We start from the raw sequence: 16,428 nt of genomic DNA, 5'->3' as shown, positions 1-16,428 counted from the left end.
GTTTTCTTGCTATGAACCTTCATGCAGTTGTATTTTTATAGTACAAATACTGAGGAGAAGCAGTAAGTCACATTCATAAACAAACTGAATCTTAAAAATGGCACATGTAACCATATATATTTTAGCAATCATCCAAAACATAAAACAAAGAAAATACATTGCTCTATATCAGAATAAGCACAGCCAGAACGATTGAAACAGCAAACATTCAGCAAGACAGATTTATAATCAATTTACAGAATCAACCTACAAAGTAAAAAAAAAATAAAAAAATCAAAACCCCAACACAATTATTGAGCATTTTCAATGTGGAATACTTTTAAAAGATGGTGATTTGCCTACAAACATTCTGAGAAAAGAAAATAAGGAAAATTATTTGCATAGTTTTAATCATGTAAGGTGACACTAACATTTCAGAAGACAGACAGGCCATAGCCTGTGAACTTCTTTGTTTCACATAAACACACTTGAGAGCAACATAGCTGCACATGGGCTTCATGCTAGCAGCCCTCAGAGTCCTCATTCATATTATTCTGTTTCACAGTCAGTCACCTAATATCTAATAAAAGTGAATGGCAATACAAAATCCCACACCAAAACATCCCCCTCCTAACCGAAGATAGAATTCCACACCCTTTGATGCATTTTCCCTGGAAAGGAGCAGTGTTAGATATGATTAATATACAGGACAGATCTACACATGCAGATGTTGGAAGAATGTGGAGAGAAGAAAAAAACTAAGCAAATAATTTTGTTTCAGCAATAACAGATGTTGGAGCATCATCCTGTAGACTTTTAATACAAAACTGCTCATAAAGAAAGTGAGGGGGTGAGGACAAAATCAATGCCCAATTACCCAGTTATTTCAGACTTTCCATTTTAATGAGCTTCCTGTATGATTTTGTCCTTTTAATTTTCCTTCTCTAATAATCATATCAAATTAGTTTTGTCTTAAACATCAGTGAAAAGAAATTCAGCTGTCTGAAAAAAATCATAAGACAGCTGGTAGCAGGTTCTTAAAAACAACATGTTACACTGTCATTTACTTCTGTATGAACCAAGAGCAATTCACAAGATCCTACAGCACTACTTGGGATTAGACTTGAGTGACTGAGAACAGCTTCATGTCCTGATACATCTGCTAATATGGCAAATGGATACTAAAAGACTAACAGTGCTATAGCATTTGCAGATATATCAGTGCTGAAAAAAACAACCAAATGCATAATAAATAGATTAAAACCACCTTTCTCTGGCTAAGGGAGAGATTAACTGAAGCCTGGTCTGCATTCCAGCTGGGGAATAACCTGCCTTCCTGCTAGATTGCATTTCCCACTCACATTATCAATATAGCACCATAGTTTCTTCCCACTTCCTTAAACTTGGTCAGTGATGTTGAGGAGCTGGTGAGACAGCAGGGATGTAAGCAGTGCCAGTGCTGCGGCTACAGAGTATAAAATACAACTGATACATGCTTAGCTCTCACCAAATCTGTCTCTTCACATACACCACAACCCCTGCCCACCCATCGCCCCCCACAACCCAGAAATAAATACATGCACAAACCTACATAGTGAAATACACTGACAAGGCTTGCAGGCAAGGGCAGTAGAAGCACGGCATGCGAAGGCTAAGCAAGCACTTCATTGGTAACATCCAAGCCCTCTACTAAACAACAGAAACCTAAGTAATGTCCAACTACTTATCAGAAGCAATTCAGAAAAGCTTACATGAGATAGATGTGAAGATTCTGATACTGCATAGATCCTCTAGGATCTGGTGAGCAGCATAGCATCATACTGCAAAGATAAGGCTTAGTGCATGTTGGAACAAGAGAACCATCTCTTCTTCATCATACACATTGGTATATAAAGCTGCAACAGTGGCTTCTTAATTGCCATGTTATCTCAGATACAGTTTCTCTTTAGACTGCACCCCCTTCTTTTTGATGCCAGACTGCTACTATGTCACCCCAGAGTCTCATTTACAGACTATTTACTTCCCACGTCCCTTTACAGTGAATTAAATTGAATATCATTAAGACTATATGGCGAAAGAAAAGTTACCAGCAGCCTCTAAGATGCCTGGAATTCAGACTGATACACTGCAGAGTGGCATCACAGTGGTAGCAGGCACAAGGCACACATACAGCCATAGGCACAAGAGATTTATACAACAGCTACAAACAACTGTTGTACTTTTTGAGAGGCCTGTATCTTTTGGATGACATTCTCCCATAGTAAGTATTTCTAGAATAAATTTGCTTAGCTGTGTATAACATGGCACCTCATTAGTCCTATGTGAAATCCGTAGGTAATTAGCATCCCAAAAGGAGCTAAAGCTACCCCATACGTCTTCATCCACGTGTGTAAATCTGCAGATTTTCAGTAACTGCCATGTAAAAGATGTATTTCAAAACAAACAAAATCCTCACCAAAAAAGTAAAGACAAACCCTCAACAGCCATAACTGTTTACAAAACAGCTTTCTTACAACTGACTGGTCCATCAATACCACAGAAATTAGGGACGTGTAACTAATTGATACAAGTCTCCTGAGGGGAGTATTGCTGCTGGTTATCTTGATATGAGAAATTTAGTCCAGAAGTATAAATTGGATGGACAGCTGAAAAGCTTTAGTTCTCCTAGTAGGAAAGGAATTGATCTGGTAAAGAAAGCCCTTAAAGGGACATTATCATGTCAAAAAGCAGGATTAGGAAAAACATCAATGGTCTTAAAACAACTGAGAAAACACAGAAAACTTTGTTTCTATCAGTAATGCTAATTAATTCTTTCCACCCTCACACAAAAGGTGAAAAATTGAAGACATCAATTTTTAATGTTTCTCCTAATTAAACTTACATATGATTATGAAACCGTCTGCTACAAAAGTCCATGTTCTTCAATTAGTGATTTCATTTTTCCATCTAGTACTTTTACTTATCAATTCCTCTTCCACCGAGTCCAAGAAAAATAAAAGTATTTGGATATTCACAGACCTGTAGATGATTTTCTTCACATTTCTGACAAAATATTGTATCAGACTTTTCCTGATTAGTTTTACTGCCTACTCCTATACAGATTACTCAATTGCATAAGCAAGACAAGTACTCCATTCATTAAAATCATTTTTTGATAAAATAACAACAGTTAATATGTACGTTACATGTGAGGCGTGCATTTATTGCTCCCCAATGCACATAACACAAGATTTATTTTCTTTAAAAATATCTGCTTTCAAGTAAATCATTATGTGAAGCAACAGCATAACTAACAAATTCCCAAACTCTACCTTACATGGAGTATTGCTTCATCTTCACGATTTGGGTAAAACAAGTTAAAGTTTCTTGGACTTCATAAAGAGGGCACTGCGATATATTGAGAGAAAAAGACAACAGATGTTATAGCCAAAATAGCTTGTGCTATATCTGCTACTATGTTCTGCTGCTAAGACTGAACGTTGACAGGGGCTCTCCTGGGGCTATCAGGAAATCAAACACCCGAAGCTAGCTGATCATTCGGGTGGAAAAATATCAGCAAGAGCTCTTAAACTAACAAAATTCTCCATGTACAACATAATGATCGTTGTCTATCTAACCAAAGAAACAGACCTTCCAGTCACCTGAATGAGTACACCAGGTTACATGTAAATTAAGATTATTTCTTAACCCTTTATCTTTCTTAGCTACTAGGTTTGAATCAAGACAGCAATTGAATTACATGACATGTAAACTTGATGCTGAATTAAGCAAATGCGCTTACCCAACATAAAACTGAGAGGTGTAAATTATGAATTACTGTCAGAGATTTGTCCTAACTAATAAACCTCCTGATCATTACCTCTGTGCCTGACATTACACTTCACCATATTTAAGAACATCATAAACAAGTAATTGTGCACACGGTCACCCTGTGCAAATTAAATAATCCACTAATATCAGAGGTATGCTGCAGAAAAGTTAATCAAAAGCACCCAGCAGCAACAGCAGTCCAAAGAATGTACCCAAACTATAATAGACTGCATAGGGCCAGAACCACATAGGTTTTATTATCATGATACATTAATCAGTTTCCTTGAGAGTCTTGCCTGTACGAAGTATTTTACATTACACTGGTTGAGAATCTCTGCTATCCCTAGAGGCCATGGCTGCCCAGATCTTCAGCTAGGGTAATTTAGAGCAACTCTACTCAACTTCTGGCTTGGTATTATTTTTATCTAGTTTTTACTTCAGAAACAGTGGACCACATAGAAGAACAAGGTCACTAAACATGTGATGTGTTTAAACAAGCAGCAAATGGTGATGCAACTCTTGGAAAATATATAAATGTACTGTCACACGCAGATTAAAATCACACTGGTTTTTGCCTGGAGAAATTGGTTTCTGTTATTTCATTAACAATACTGTGAAAAAAACCACAGTAAAGGTAAAAAGGTTCTGGCTTTACATTTATTGTTGGTTACCTGAGATTAGTTATTTGAAATTCCAGAGATCCTTTAATAAGACCATAATATTTAATGTAACTTAATATCTCTACATATTAAATACTCTCCTGCAACAGACAGGAGCCCAAAGCATCAAAAGGTATGTAAACCTATGGTAAAAATAACCATTGTAAGTTAATAACTTGGGCAGGTGGTTCACCAGCTCTGACAAACACAGCAGGCTCAGACAGGTAGCATTAGTACAAACACCCATTGAACAATCTGACATAAGTTAAATAAATCACATGGAAAATAGAACACCGAATGGCTCCATACACCACACTGCACAAAAACCTTTAAACTATTTCCATGATAACACAGTTAAAGAACCTTGCTTCTAAAAAAGACCCAAGACAAAAAAACAGCATAGAGGTCAGTTTGAAGGAAGCCATGCCATCTTACATGAACTAAGCAAGGATTTGGCTTCACACAGTCCATTTCAAATAAACATTACTGAAGTCTACTATCAGATATATGGATATAATTTTGGATTCAATATGAAATTTGTTTTTCACATCTGTGATGATCTAATAAAGCATGCAGGCTTTGAGTTGCACCAATTCTAACAAATCTTCTATGTAAACTTAAGTTTAATTAGCATTACATTATCCCAGTTTACCAGGATCACACTCTGAAGACAATGCTGGAGCGAAACATTGTCATGAACCAGGCTGCAAGTTTGTTGTTTCATCTTAGTTTCCAGATGTCTTGGTCTTGTACGTATTCCTATCTGGACTGTGTGTGTATGACAAAGAAATACAGTAATATTGGCAAGGCCACAGGGAATAATCACTACTCTGTACCTCAGAGAAAAACTGTTTAAGTTGCATTCTCAAAATTGCCCTGCTGTAACAGATAGGTGTGCTGCTGCAAAGACCGCAATTTAAAAAAATTACTGTTTAAGTGTTTCCATAACAGATTAGGTTTTTCTGATACTGAATGCATCTGGTCTATTACAACACTCAAGGAACTGTGACATGGTGAAGGATTTATGAGCTATTATGCTAGACAAAATTAGTCATTGCATGAAAAAGCACTGAGCAGCTATCCAAACTGGAAATAAAGGCAGGGGGTGGGGGAAAGAGAGGAATCAGGATCAGGTTGGACTTTGTGCTATCATTATAAAGCTAGAGCAAACAAAACTGACTGGTATTTACAGATACATCACCACCTGCAAGAACTTAACAACCTAAAGGTTTAATCTACCCAGGACTTCACTGAGTCATACCTATAGAATATTGGGTCAAAATACAGCTAATCTGACATAGCAAATTGTTGCAAGCACTGTTTCAGTGTAATCAAATGCAGGACAAAAAATAATCATGACCATTAGCCATGATGTTGCAGACAGAACTCTTAGCAAGAGGCATAGGATCAATTCAGATCAACTCAATTGCTTTGTTCAATTTGTTGTCACTAGAATCAATGACAGAACAAAAGGCTAACTGTGGGACAACCAGAGCAGGAAGTCAGGTCTCTGAAAGATGGTGTTCCCAAGAATACCACCACAGCAACAGTATTTTCTATTCTAATTCAATCTACAATACAGAAAACATAAGTACTGGTGTCTTAGCCTCCTTCCTCCCTCCCCCATCACTGAATAAAAGATATAGCAGAAACAAAGTGCTTGGATATTATTGTACCTATTTTAATTTGGAGGAAAAGTAAACAACCTGCTTCTCTCCCCACTCCAAAAAAACATTATTTAGGGATCCTGCTCACACAAAAACAAGTGGCTCATGGTGCTGTTTTCAATTCTCCACCTTCTAAGAAAGATAACATGCCGTGGAGCTATTTTAAGAACATCTCATTCACAAAGGTCTCCAATTCAGTCTTCAGAGACAGAGATGATTTTCTTGCTGCTTCAACATCTTTACTGGCATGACATTTGCTTCAGAGGGAGTTCATTTGCTGTTCCAACATCAAAATGGAGCAAGAGCAGCTGCCAGGAGAGGGATAAAAGGAAACACTGGTGACAAAGAGCAGCAGGGTCATTTCTGGTGCAAAGAAATGTAGAACAGAGAGAACTGTAGAACTGCCACTTTCTCTAAAAAGCCTCAGGGGATAAAGACCTCCCCTCTACCTCCTGCAACTGGTATTTAGCAGCAAGAAGGAAAATTAGACAGAAAGAACTAAACAATCAGGCTGAAGTCTTTAAATGGCAAACTATTACAAATCAACTTTAAGCACCTGAGGACTCCCAGTTAAAGCCAAGCTCATGCTTAAGCTCTGCAGCAAGTAAAGAATTCAGTAACTCCTTCAGAAAATTCAAAAGAAAACACTTTTGGGTAGAAACCACTACAGGGTTTGGAATTCAGTGTTTTGGAGATGAGAGTCTTTGGGATGAATTCAAGCCCCAGTGCTAATCACAATCTTCATATTTGTATATAGAGTATACTGAACAAACTTGGGGCAAAGCTGTCAACTGCAACATGACCATCACAAAAACTACACTGCAAGAGCCACAAACGGGGCTGACAGGCCAGTGAAGCAACATAAGTGCCTGTAGAGTCTGATCTCCAACATCAGAGATATGCACTATCTCTAGATGACACCATCTGTCATTTACACCAGTTGCTCCCTACCCCATATCTCAGTCATACCTGTGCAGCTCTATTGAAGTACCATTTCATCATTTTAATCGCTTTTCAAAGAAGCCAAGTTCCCAAACTGCTGCTTTAAAGACAAAAATGAGGCTCACCTTCATCAACATGCCTTTTTGATAGACTAACCAGCTTATGCTAGGTCATCCACTTGGTTTGACTACTTTATTATTTCCCTATCTTCTTATTAATAGATTGCCCAGAGCTGGACAGGGATTTGTGCCTCATTCAACAAGATGAGCAGAACCTTGCCCTCCTTTTAGATGAGGGCATATTGCCATCCTTGCAAACTTTAAGACACAAACCTTTACACATAACCAAAGTTAAACCAAAATACTCTTTCCTCCTGCTCCTCACTGCATTTTAATAGATTCATTTATTCTTTTCCAGTTTTGTAGAGAAAAGGTTTTAAAGATGAAAACTCTGGAAAATTATTCTTTGCAAAGAAAACTACTAATATACACCAACAGGAATTTAAATCCTATGATACTTTGTGTGTATTAATGTTTATTCTGTTGTATGTTAGGACCAGAGTTTATTTAGAGCATGATATTTATCTTACTAACCAAATCCCCTCAAATTCACAGGCATTAGCACTGTGTTTATGATACCTTAAGGGCTTCAGCATAAAATACTACCAGGGTGTTACAGAATACTGAGGACTGTATCTGCAGAGTTGTATATCAAGGTACATGTGGGCTTGTCAAACACCTACATGATAAATTATCAATAGTGCAGCTCAGAGTACCCCTTTTGTGGATCAGAGACAAATCTATGCAAGCATTTTATTATGCTTTGTTCCACTTAATGTTACTTTTTCTGCATTAAAGGGTCACAAAAACACCTACATGCATAAGTGCTGAAGGACATTTATGCACAATGCTCAGCCATGAAATCAAAAGACTTATTCTAATATTCAGTCCTGTTTTCACAGCTAGTTCTTGTGCTACAAGAAAAAACCCACAAAGCCTATGTCTGGAACTGGACCATAACATTTTATACTGTGCAATATGATACAATCTTTCATGGAGAATTTTAAGGTTAAAACACTGCTGAGGAGCATCAAAGAAATAGAACTGACTGATTACAAATTGTCTTCCATCCCTTGCGCTTATACAGAGTGCTGCCAAAAAAATTGTACCCCTGCAAAGCAAGTGGCAAATCCAAGGGGAAAATAAATCTCTTAAGGATCAGAAAAGACTAAACTTGATACATTAGATTTTCAAAAAGGGACAAGTCTTTGCCCTGTGTTTCTAATGCACAGTATTTACTTTTATACGTAGTTTTTAAATGAGTTTAAAGAGCACCTGACAAATCTAGGTATACTAGCATTCAGTGTTTGATACTCAAACAGCAGACTTGCTACTGCTTTACAGCACTCTTACTGTGAGTAAAATAGTAAGAGACAGATGCATGTCCCCATGAATAACTGTCTTTACCAGTAAGAGATTAGAATTGATCTGTCCTGTTTCATCAGCAGTAGTCACCAATTGCATATCTCCATGCATCACTGGGGTTGACAAATTAGTTGCAATGAAACTGGGCTTTGGCAGGATCTACTGCAGTGTCTCTACCTGCCCAGTTCAAATTACTATGGTTAGATTTTGCCAACTCACTCATCAAGTGGCTTAAGCTCATTGAGCTACTCACAAAACACTCTTGCTTAAAGTTATATGAGCCAGCTCTGTAACAAGCTTCCCCTCAGCAGACTTATGCTTCTTATACAGAGGCATTAAATAGCAAGGAAGCACTGACTTATAATAGTACACGATTAATTCATTCTGCAGCCCTGTTCCAAGTAGGAGTGATTCATATAACTAATAGGTAACACTTTCAAGTAACAGACCTGTACTGAGGAAACAAAGGGTCTACTAAAAGTTGAGCACTTTTTCTGCAAGTTTCACATTTCCTTATTATTCTTTTAAGAAGAGGCCTTTTCCTTAAGCATACCTCCATATGAATTAACTGGATCTTGTCCCCCTTAACTTTCATAGCATGAAGTGCCTAAAAAGCAGCTAAACTGACAGTCTTAAGCTTTACAGCATGACAGAGGACAGGGAGACCAATTAAAAGTGTTTATAAACCCAGTGTAGAAGGAAGATACAGTTGTTAGGGTAGGTCATACAACGCTGGCACCTGACATAACTCCATATGGACGCGTAAGATAAGTATCCCTCCAGCTGCCATCTCACCAGTCTCTCACCTCATTGAAAAGAGCTGGTTCAACTTCAAAGGGCAAATAAAAGATGGATAATATGGTTGTAGCATTTAGTCAAACTAAAATAAATTACTAAAGCAGGTCCCAGATTTCACTTACATTTTACAGATATGGAAATCGGAAGCATGGTTTGTAGTAGTCCAGTCAAGACCTGTCAGGAAAACTGGTGACAATGCAACCCAGTTCACTCCTTTTGCTCTCACCGCTGAAAATTCATCTACATGACAGTGTCTAATGACACTTTTAGAGTATTACTAAGACAAGACATGTATTTCCTCATATACAGCCAAAGAATGAAGTCACCATGGATTTGATTGACTAAAGCTAATAGAAAAAGGTTGTGTGACGAATCAATAGGAAGTTAGTAACTTTAGACAAAGGTGTGTGGGGAGAAACTCTTTAGGCTGCATATAGTTCTGGTTTCGGCAACTAACACTTCTTACCAAATAGTGGACCTAGGAGTTGCCCCAGATCACTTAGTGGCAATACATAAATAAGCAGTCAGACTGAAGGCTGTCTGAGCTGATGGAACTGGTTGTATTTTTCCTTTGAGATCTACTAAAGATAACCTCTATCAAAAAACTTGGGATTGTTGGTGTTTGACGGTTACCATAAAGAAAAAGGGCATAAATAAAAAATAGAAAACTTTTCCAAAAGTTTACCTGTGGGTTTGTTTTTGTTTGTTTGGTGGTTTGTTTTTTTTTTTTATTAAAGAAGTCTGCTTTTCATAAAAATGCAGGCAACTTTCATGATACTGTAATGCATCATTGCGATACTTGCAATGGAAAGCTGCACGTATGTAACGTCCTCAACAATGCCCATTGTGTTGATCCTTCCTTAAAGTAATAAGGATAAAGAAGCAGCATGAGCTTCAGCTGGAACTTCCCTCAGGTTAGTTAGCAACCGGTTTGCTCATGAGGAAGTATAAACAGATGCTTTAAACACTAATGAGAAGTGGATCCAATTCCCATCTTTTCACGAGCACAATACTTGAAAGAATAGGTTCTCAGGGACACAAGCTGCTCCAGGGGAGATGGCTACACAAAGCTTTAAAACATGCTACCAGAGATCTTGGCCTGAATTATTATTCCCTATCCACTGCAAAAAATAAGTAAAAACACCCTGCTTTAATATTAAACATTGCTGTTCAGAAGCTTCTCTCTAAAGACTCCACATAGTCAATGGGGAAAGAAATGTTAAGGTGATGTCCAGACACACCTAACAGACTCCTCCAGACAGCAATGCAGTATACCTCTTTACCCTTTAATGATAAGGAGCCTACAGAGATTAGGCTCCTAAATTAGTCACCAGAACTGCACATGACTATGAACACTTCTCAATAAGCAGTCATTACAAAACTTTCAGTTTATGCTAGAAAAAGGTTGACTTTTTCCATATCGCTGAACACTCTGTTTATGACCATAAATTCAACTATAGACCAATGGCATGAACAAGATAAATCATTTCTTCCTTCCCTTTTCTTCCCAACATGCAGTTGAAGATGACTGATTTCACCAAATATACCAGTAAAAGTTAAACTCTACTGAAAATCAATTGTTTAAAGACATGTGATCCAATTAACTCAGTAATGTACCTAACTGGAGAAAAATTAAGACAACGCTGTATTTGGACTTGAATAATGCCACCAGGACATTAATCTGCACATACATTTAGAACCCAAGTTTCCATACAATGATTATTAGGCAATTGCTTGATTTTACTACTTAGAAAGATTTTGCAATAACAGAGAAAGAAAAAAGTCCATAATGAAAATGTGTGGGAGAGTTTTAAAAGCCTTCCAGTCATCACAGTGCTTCCCTATGCACAGGCCCACCCAACCTACTTTGTATCCACTTCCTTCCATTGTCCCACCATGGCACCATGCCTCTCCAGAGCTTGAGGGGAAGCAAAGACCAAAAGAATCCTTGGTGCATGCCACATTCATATTCACATTAGCAGTTTGTTATCAACTTCAATGAAAACTTCAAACAGACAGCTAGAAATACAAGTTCTAAATAAGTATTCTGTCTCTTCTTCCAATGCGTAATCTTATAAAATGGCTGTAAACCAACTCTATTCTTACTTTTTTTTTTTTTTTTTTTTTTTTTTAAGTAAAGCCCCTGTTTTAAAACAGTGACGTGATAGCAGAACTCTACCTTAATTCTAGATTGGAGTATTAGCTAACAACATTTCAAAATGCAACAGAAGCAGTTTTAACAAAAACCCCCGTGTTAATTCCTGCAAGACTTTCCTTGTTTACATTCTCAAAGAGCAGACAAAAAAGCATCTAAAACCCATTCTTAAAAAGATTTTGCTCTCAAGTTTTGGGAATTGCAACAGGCTTTGACATTTACAGTCTCCTTTACCCCCTGCTGTATAGAAGTCCAATGATGTTCAGTTTTTAGCCACACATGCAGAAAAGACAGACCACAGTACTTGATACTGTACCATCAGGGATTTGTTGGTAAAACTTCAGCAACGCAGTGGTACTACAGAAACCAGATGTAGAGAAGGAAAGTCTGTCAGCTCACTCGTAACAGGGGCACGTACAAATTTGCTGTCAGTCATTTATTTCCTTTGGAACTACTCACCCAATTTAATCATATCAAGGAACCTCTTTATCACTATCACAGTTAATTTAACTCTACTACCATCATGGGTAAGGCTCTGATAACCAGGAGTTTTTCTGAAGTAAAACTATTAATCAGATATGATTAATATTCACACAAGAAAATGGAAAGTGTTAAAACTGTCAAATTTTTATTAATCTCTGTTTTAGGGAACACTTATGCTTGAAAGAACCACTCTGCGTTTCCCAAGCATGCAGATTAACAGCATAAGTGAACTAAAACAACAAACGACAACAAAATATTTTGCTCCTAGGTTAACACGTACTTCACATGTGAAACGTAACTTCCCAGCCTGTTAATGAGCGTGCTGCAGCAAGCCTCAGAAAAATAGACTTAAGAGGGGAATTGGCTATAGTATCTGCTACTAGCTATCTACTGAAAAGACCTAAAACCTCTGATTACTTTGTTTTTCCCTCCTGATCTAAGGGAAGAAGGAAACTCATCTTCCAGTGTGACATCGTGCTTCTCACTTGCTTCTGGAGCCTAGAGACAAGGCTCGGGCCCTCAGTGCCAGCATGCTGCACTTCCTCCGGTCTGAAGTTGCTTCAAGACTTTTAAGGTAAAGCCTTCAAGTATTCACATCGAAGGAGAAAAAAAACCCAAACCAAATCAAAAAACAACCAAGCCCCCAAAACCAGAAAAATGCCGAAAACCATGGCCAACCTCCTCCCCTCAAAAAAAAAACCCCAAACAAAAACCCCTCACACATCTCAAGGCCAGCCACCGCCTTTAGAGCACATTCGCCTTTCCTTTAGCTGAGTTAGGCAAGCTTCTTTTATGAAAGACAGCTTTAGTAATCACTTTCCTCTGGAGAGCGGGGCTGAGGCAAAAATATCTACCTCAGGAAACCGAGCTCCTCTTCCCCTGCTCGTCCCTGGGCGGGAAGGAGCGCGGGCTCACGCCGCGGCCAGCACAGCCCCGAGGGCCCCACCGCCGCCCCCGGGGCGGACGGCCAGGGGGCCCTGGGAGAAGCACGCCAGCGGCCGGGCACAGGGACCCGCTCGGCTCGGCTCGTCCCTCACCCCGGCTGCCGCTCCGCTTCCCGCCGCCACCCCTCAGCGCCCGCAGTGACCTCCGCGCCCCGCCGCGTCCTTATCTCACCCCGCCCCGGGAGCGCCATTGGTCCCTCCCGCCGCTCATCAGCCGGCTCCCCGCCTCCCATTGGCCAGCTGCCCACCCGCAGACGGGCGCCCCGGCGACTTCCTCGTCCGTCACCCGGCGCCTCGCGCCGCGATTTGAAGAGCAACGGCTCCTTTAACGCCCACCGCCCCTGATCACTCGTGAGGAGAGCTGTCAATCACGCGGCCGCCTCGCCTGCGAGCACGATTGGCCCAGTAACCCCTTTTCGAGATTTCGTTTCTCCTCATTGGCTAATTGGGTCGGAGAGGGGGCCGCGATTGGGCAAAAAGCAGGCCGCGGGGGCGGGACTCGTCTCAGGGGGAGAGTCAATTGGCCAGTAGGCCGGAGCGGCGCCGTGTGATTGGCAGGAAAGGTGAAGAAGGCGGGGCCAGCCGAGGTGAGGGTTGTGTGAGGTGAGGGAATCTCGCGGGGTCTCGCTAGCTCTGGGCGCGGAGGCGCGCGGTGATTGGGCGGCGGGGGTCAAGGGGGCGGGACTGAGTCAGGGAGTCTCTACAGCGGCCGAGTCCTATGGGCCGGCCGAGCCGGGTCCCGCTCGTTGATTGGGTGGGGGCGGCTCTCGCGGAGCCTGGTGGGCCGGGTCCGATTGGCTGCGGGCGGGTGTCGGGCGCGCGCGCCCCGCATGGGGGCGGGCGGGGTGGGGGGGGGGGGGTGGGGGGTGTGGGGTTGGGGTTGGGGGGGGGGGGGGGCCGGCGGGGGGAGGGCAGGCCGGGTGCGCGTGCCCGCTGTGCGCTCCGCGCTGGGGCTTCTCCGTGAGGAGGTGAGTGGCGGCGGCGGCGGCGGCGGCGGCGGCGGGTCGGGCGGCCGAGGCGGCGGCGGCGGCGGCGGCCGGGGGGCGGAGCGGCGCTGCGCGGCGGGGGCCTGAGAGCCCGCCGCCCCCCCCCCCCCCCCCTCCTCCTCCTCCACCTCCTCCTCCTTCCCCCCCCCCCTTTCCCTCCTCCTCCTCCTCCTCCTCACCACCTCAGCCTGCCGCACGCACGCACGCAGCGGAGACCCCCTCCCCCCACCCGGCCCCGGTTCCTTCCCCGCCCCGCCCCGCCCCGCCCCACCGGAGGGGGGGGCTGCAGCCGCCGGCGCCCCCCCTCAGAGGCGCTGCCCGCCGCCGGCGCCGGGTCAGGCTGTCAGGCCGCCGCCGCCGTCGCCGCCGTCGTCGTCTTCGTCGTCGTCCCTCCTCGCCGCCCCCATCGCATCCTCCCCCCTTCGCCCCTCTTTATCCCCCGGCCCCGCGCTCGCCCCTGTCATCCATTTGTCACCCCCCCGCCCCCCCCCCCCCCCGCCGCCTCTTCTCCCTCTCGCTCCGCCGTTGTTTTCTTTCCTGCCCCGTCCCTTTTCTCTTCCTCCGTCTATTTTTATCTTCTCTTCATCCCCTTTTGCCCTCCACCCCCCCTCCCCTCCCTACCCTCGCCCTCCTCTCCTCGCTCCTGCCGTCCCTCTTCACTTTTTCTGGGTGCTTGTGTGTGTTTCAGGCCTTCAAGGAAAAGTTGCAAACTCCCGAGTTTTTGGGGGTTTTGGGTTGGGTTTTTTGGCTATATTTGAGGGAGCAGGTGCCTGAAAGGAGGGAGCTATGTAGGAGGTGCCTGGGAGCTCAGGGAGGTTTCGAGGAGATAAATGGAGAGGATGTGGGAATGGAAGGGGTAGACTCGTCAGTCCTCTCAGGGTATTCCAGGGGAGAGACTCCAGATCCTCCTTCTGGAGAGAAGGGGGATTGATCGCTGTATTTCTTTTTTTTGTAAAAAAAAAAAAAAAAAAAAAAAAAAAAAAAAAAAGAAAGAAAAGAAAGGAAAAAAAAAGGAAAAGTGAAGGAAAAAACCAAACAAAACCCAACCCAGTCGCCCAAGGATGGAGATTCAGTAGCCAACCACAGCTGGACTCTTGGGGGAAGAGGGTTCGTGCACTCTGGCTCACGCACACATGAAGAGATTCTCCAAATTGTTTGGCTTCGCAAAGAGATAAGGCCAGTCGAGCTCAATGTTTTTAAAGGTGGGCTGTGTATGATGAAACCCAACTTCTTTTAAAGTGTAGCAGATTTCATTTTTATGGCCAAATGACAGCTTGACCCAGTTGTTATCCAATCAAAGGGCATTTTTTTGAATGTCTCTTTGTGGCACAACAGCCAACGCAAAAATGATGGCGGCTTACAATGGCGGTACGTCTGCAGCAGCAGCAGGTCACCACCACCACCATCACCACCACCTTCCTCACCTCCCTCCTCCTCACCTCCATCACCACCACCACCCTCAACATCACTTGCATCCAGGCTCTGCAGCTGCGGTACATCCCGTACAGCAGCATGCCTCTTCGGCAGCTGCGGCCGCGGCAGCTGCGGCCGCAGCCGCGGCAATGTTAAACCCAGGGCAGCAGCAGCCATATTTCCCATCACCGGCACCGGGTCAGGCCCCTGGACCAGCTGCAGCAGCCCCAGCTCAGGTACAAGCTGCAGCAGCTGCTGCAGTTAAAGCGCACCATCATCAGCACTCACAACATCCACAACAGCAACTGGACATTGAGCCGGACAGACCTATTGGATATGGAGCCTTTGGTGTTGTCTGGTGAGTAAAGCAAAAAAAACCTGAACCGATTTTTCCTTTTCATTTCTTACCAGATCATAATTCATTCTTGGTTTTGTCATTTGAATCGGAATACAAGACAGCTGCTTACTACAAAATTTTTTTACTGGTTCTTCTCCGTTCTTAGAAAGTTGGCTTCACTTGTTTGTGTTGGCAGAACGAGGTTTAGAGTGGTGAAGAGCAACCTCTGACTAACAGGCCACACCGTCAGTCTCTTTTGAGACAAGTGCAACATGTTTATATACCTTCTACGCATTTGGTTAGAATAAGTATGTTGTGTAGCTGAGCTGCTCTTCCTAAAGTTTCAGGTTAACAAATGAGCATTAGAATGTATGTTTTGACCTGACTTAAGAGTTAGAAATTAAAAGCATATGAAAATGTCTTCCTTCTTCAGTCACCTGTCAAGATCTTTGTCTAGGAGACTGTTTGACCTGCGCTAGTATGCTATACGCTACCTGAAACAGAATATCTGAACTTTGCTCTCCTCTCATAAATGTAAATGGGATTTTCTGTCTTACTGTAGTACTGCCTACAGTCCTTTTATTCCCCCAGCCGCTATTTCAGAGGGTTCTGTCAGTGGAGCATAATATCTTCTAATATATTTTGTGACCACCTTAATACAATGTATGTAAGTAGTTATTGCCCTTCGGGATCACCAGAGCAAAACTGGTGTGATTTTTATTTTTTTTAATATTTTTTTTTAATAAATGGTTGTCAGTTTACCGTATTCTGAAATGTTTATTAGAAACATGAAAGACGCCTTGGTGGTGTTTTTCAGAGCAAGCGAGTTGC

General features: G+C 42.5%; 2 protein-coding genes across 15 annotated transcripts in view; one reads left to right on the top strand and one right to left on the bottom strand.

Moving 5' to 3' along the window:
- The window catches only part of LYRM9 (LYR motif containing 9), a 44,860-nt gene extending 31,616 nt beyond the window's left edge, over positions 1-13,244 (bottom strand). For 4 of the 10 annotated variants that reach the window (XM_049802526.1, XM_049802518.1, XM_049802527.1 and 1 more), the window contains exon 1: positions 12,734-12,991. The gene's annotated coding sequence lies outside the window, so the exon portion shown is untranslated. Of the gene's footprint in view, positions 1-3,290; positions 3,364-9,034; positions 9,054-12,733; positions 12,992-13,109 lie in introns of those variants that run through there. The other 6 variants (XM_049802519.1, XM_049802524.1, XM_049802523.1 and 3 more) reach the window with 5 other exon arrangements.
- A 519-nt stretch (positions 13,245-13,763) lies between these two features.
- Positions 13,764-16,428, top strand: part of NLK (nemo like kinase) — a 65,653-nt gene continuing 62,988 nt past the window's right edge. For 2 of the 5 annotated variants that reach the window (XM_049801851.1, XM_049801855.1), the window contains exon 1: positions 14,260-15,618. In XM_049801851.1, coding sequence (XP_049657808.1) covers positions 15,161-15,618 — 458 coding nt within the window. In that variant the 5' untranslated portion in view covers positions 14,260-15,160. Of the gene's footprint in view, positions 13,830-14,258; positions 15,619-16,428 lie in introns of those variants that run through there. The other 3 variants (XM_049801854.1, XM_049801852.1, XM_049801853.1) reach the window with 3 other exon arrangements.

The sequence above is a fragment of the Accipiter gentilis genome, chromosome 6, assembly GCF_929443795.1.
Source record: "Accipiter gentilis chromosome 6, bAccGen1.1, whole genome shotgun sequence".
NCBI classification, from domain to species: domain Eukaryota; kingdom Metazoa; phylum Chordata; class Aves; order Accipitriformes; family Accipitridae; genus Astur; species Astur gentilis.
Note: the sequence above shows the minus strand (reverse complement) of the source record. Positions and strands in the feature narration are given on the sequence as shown.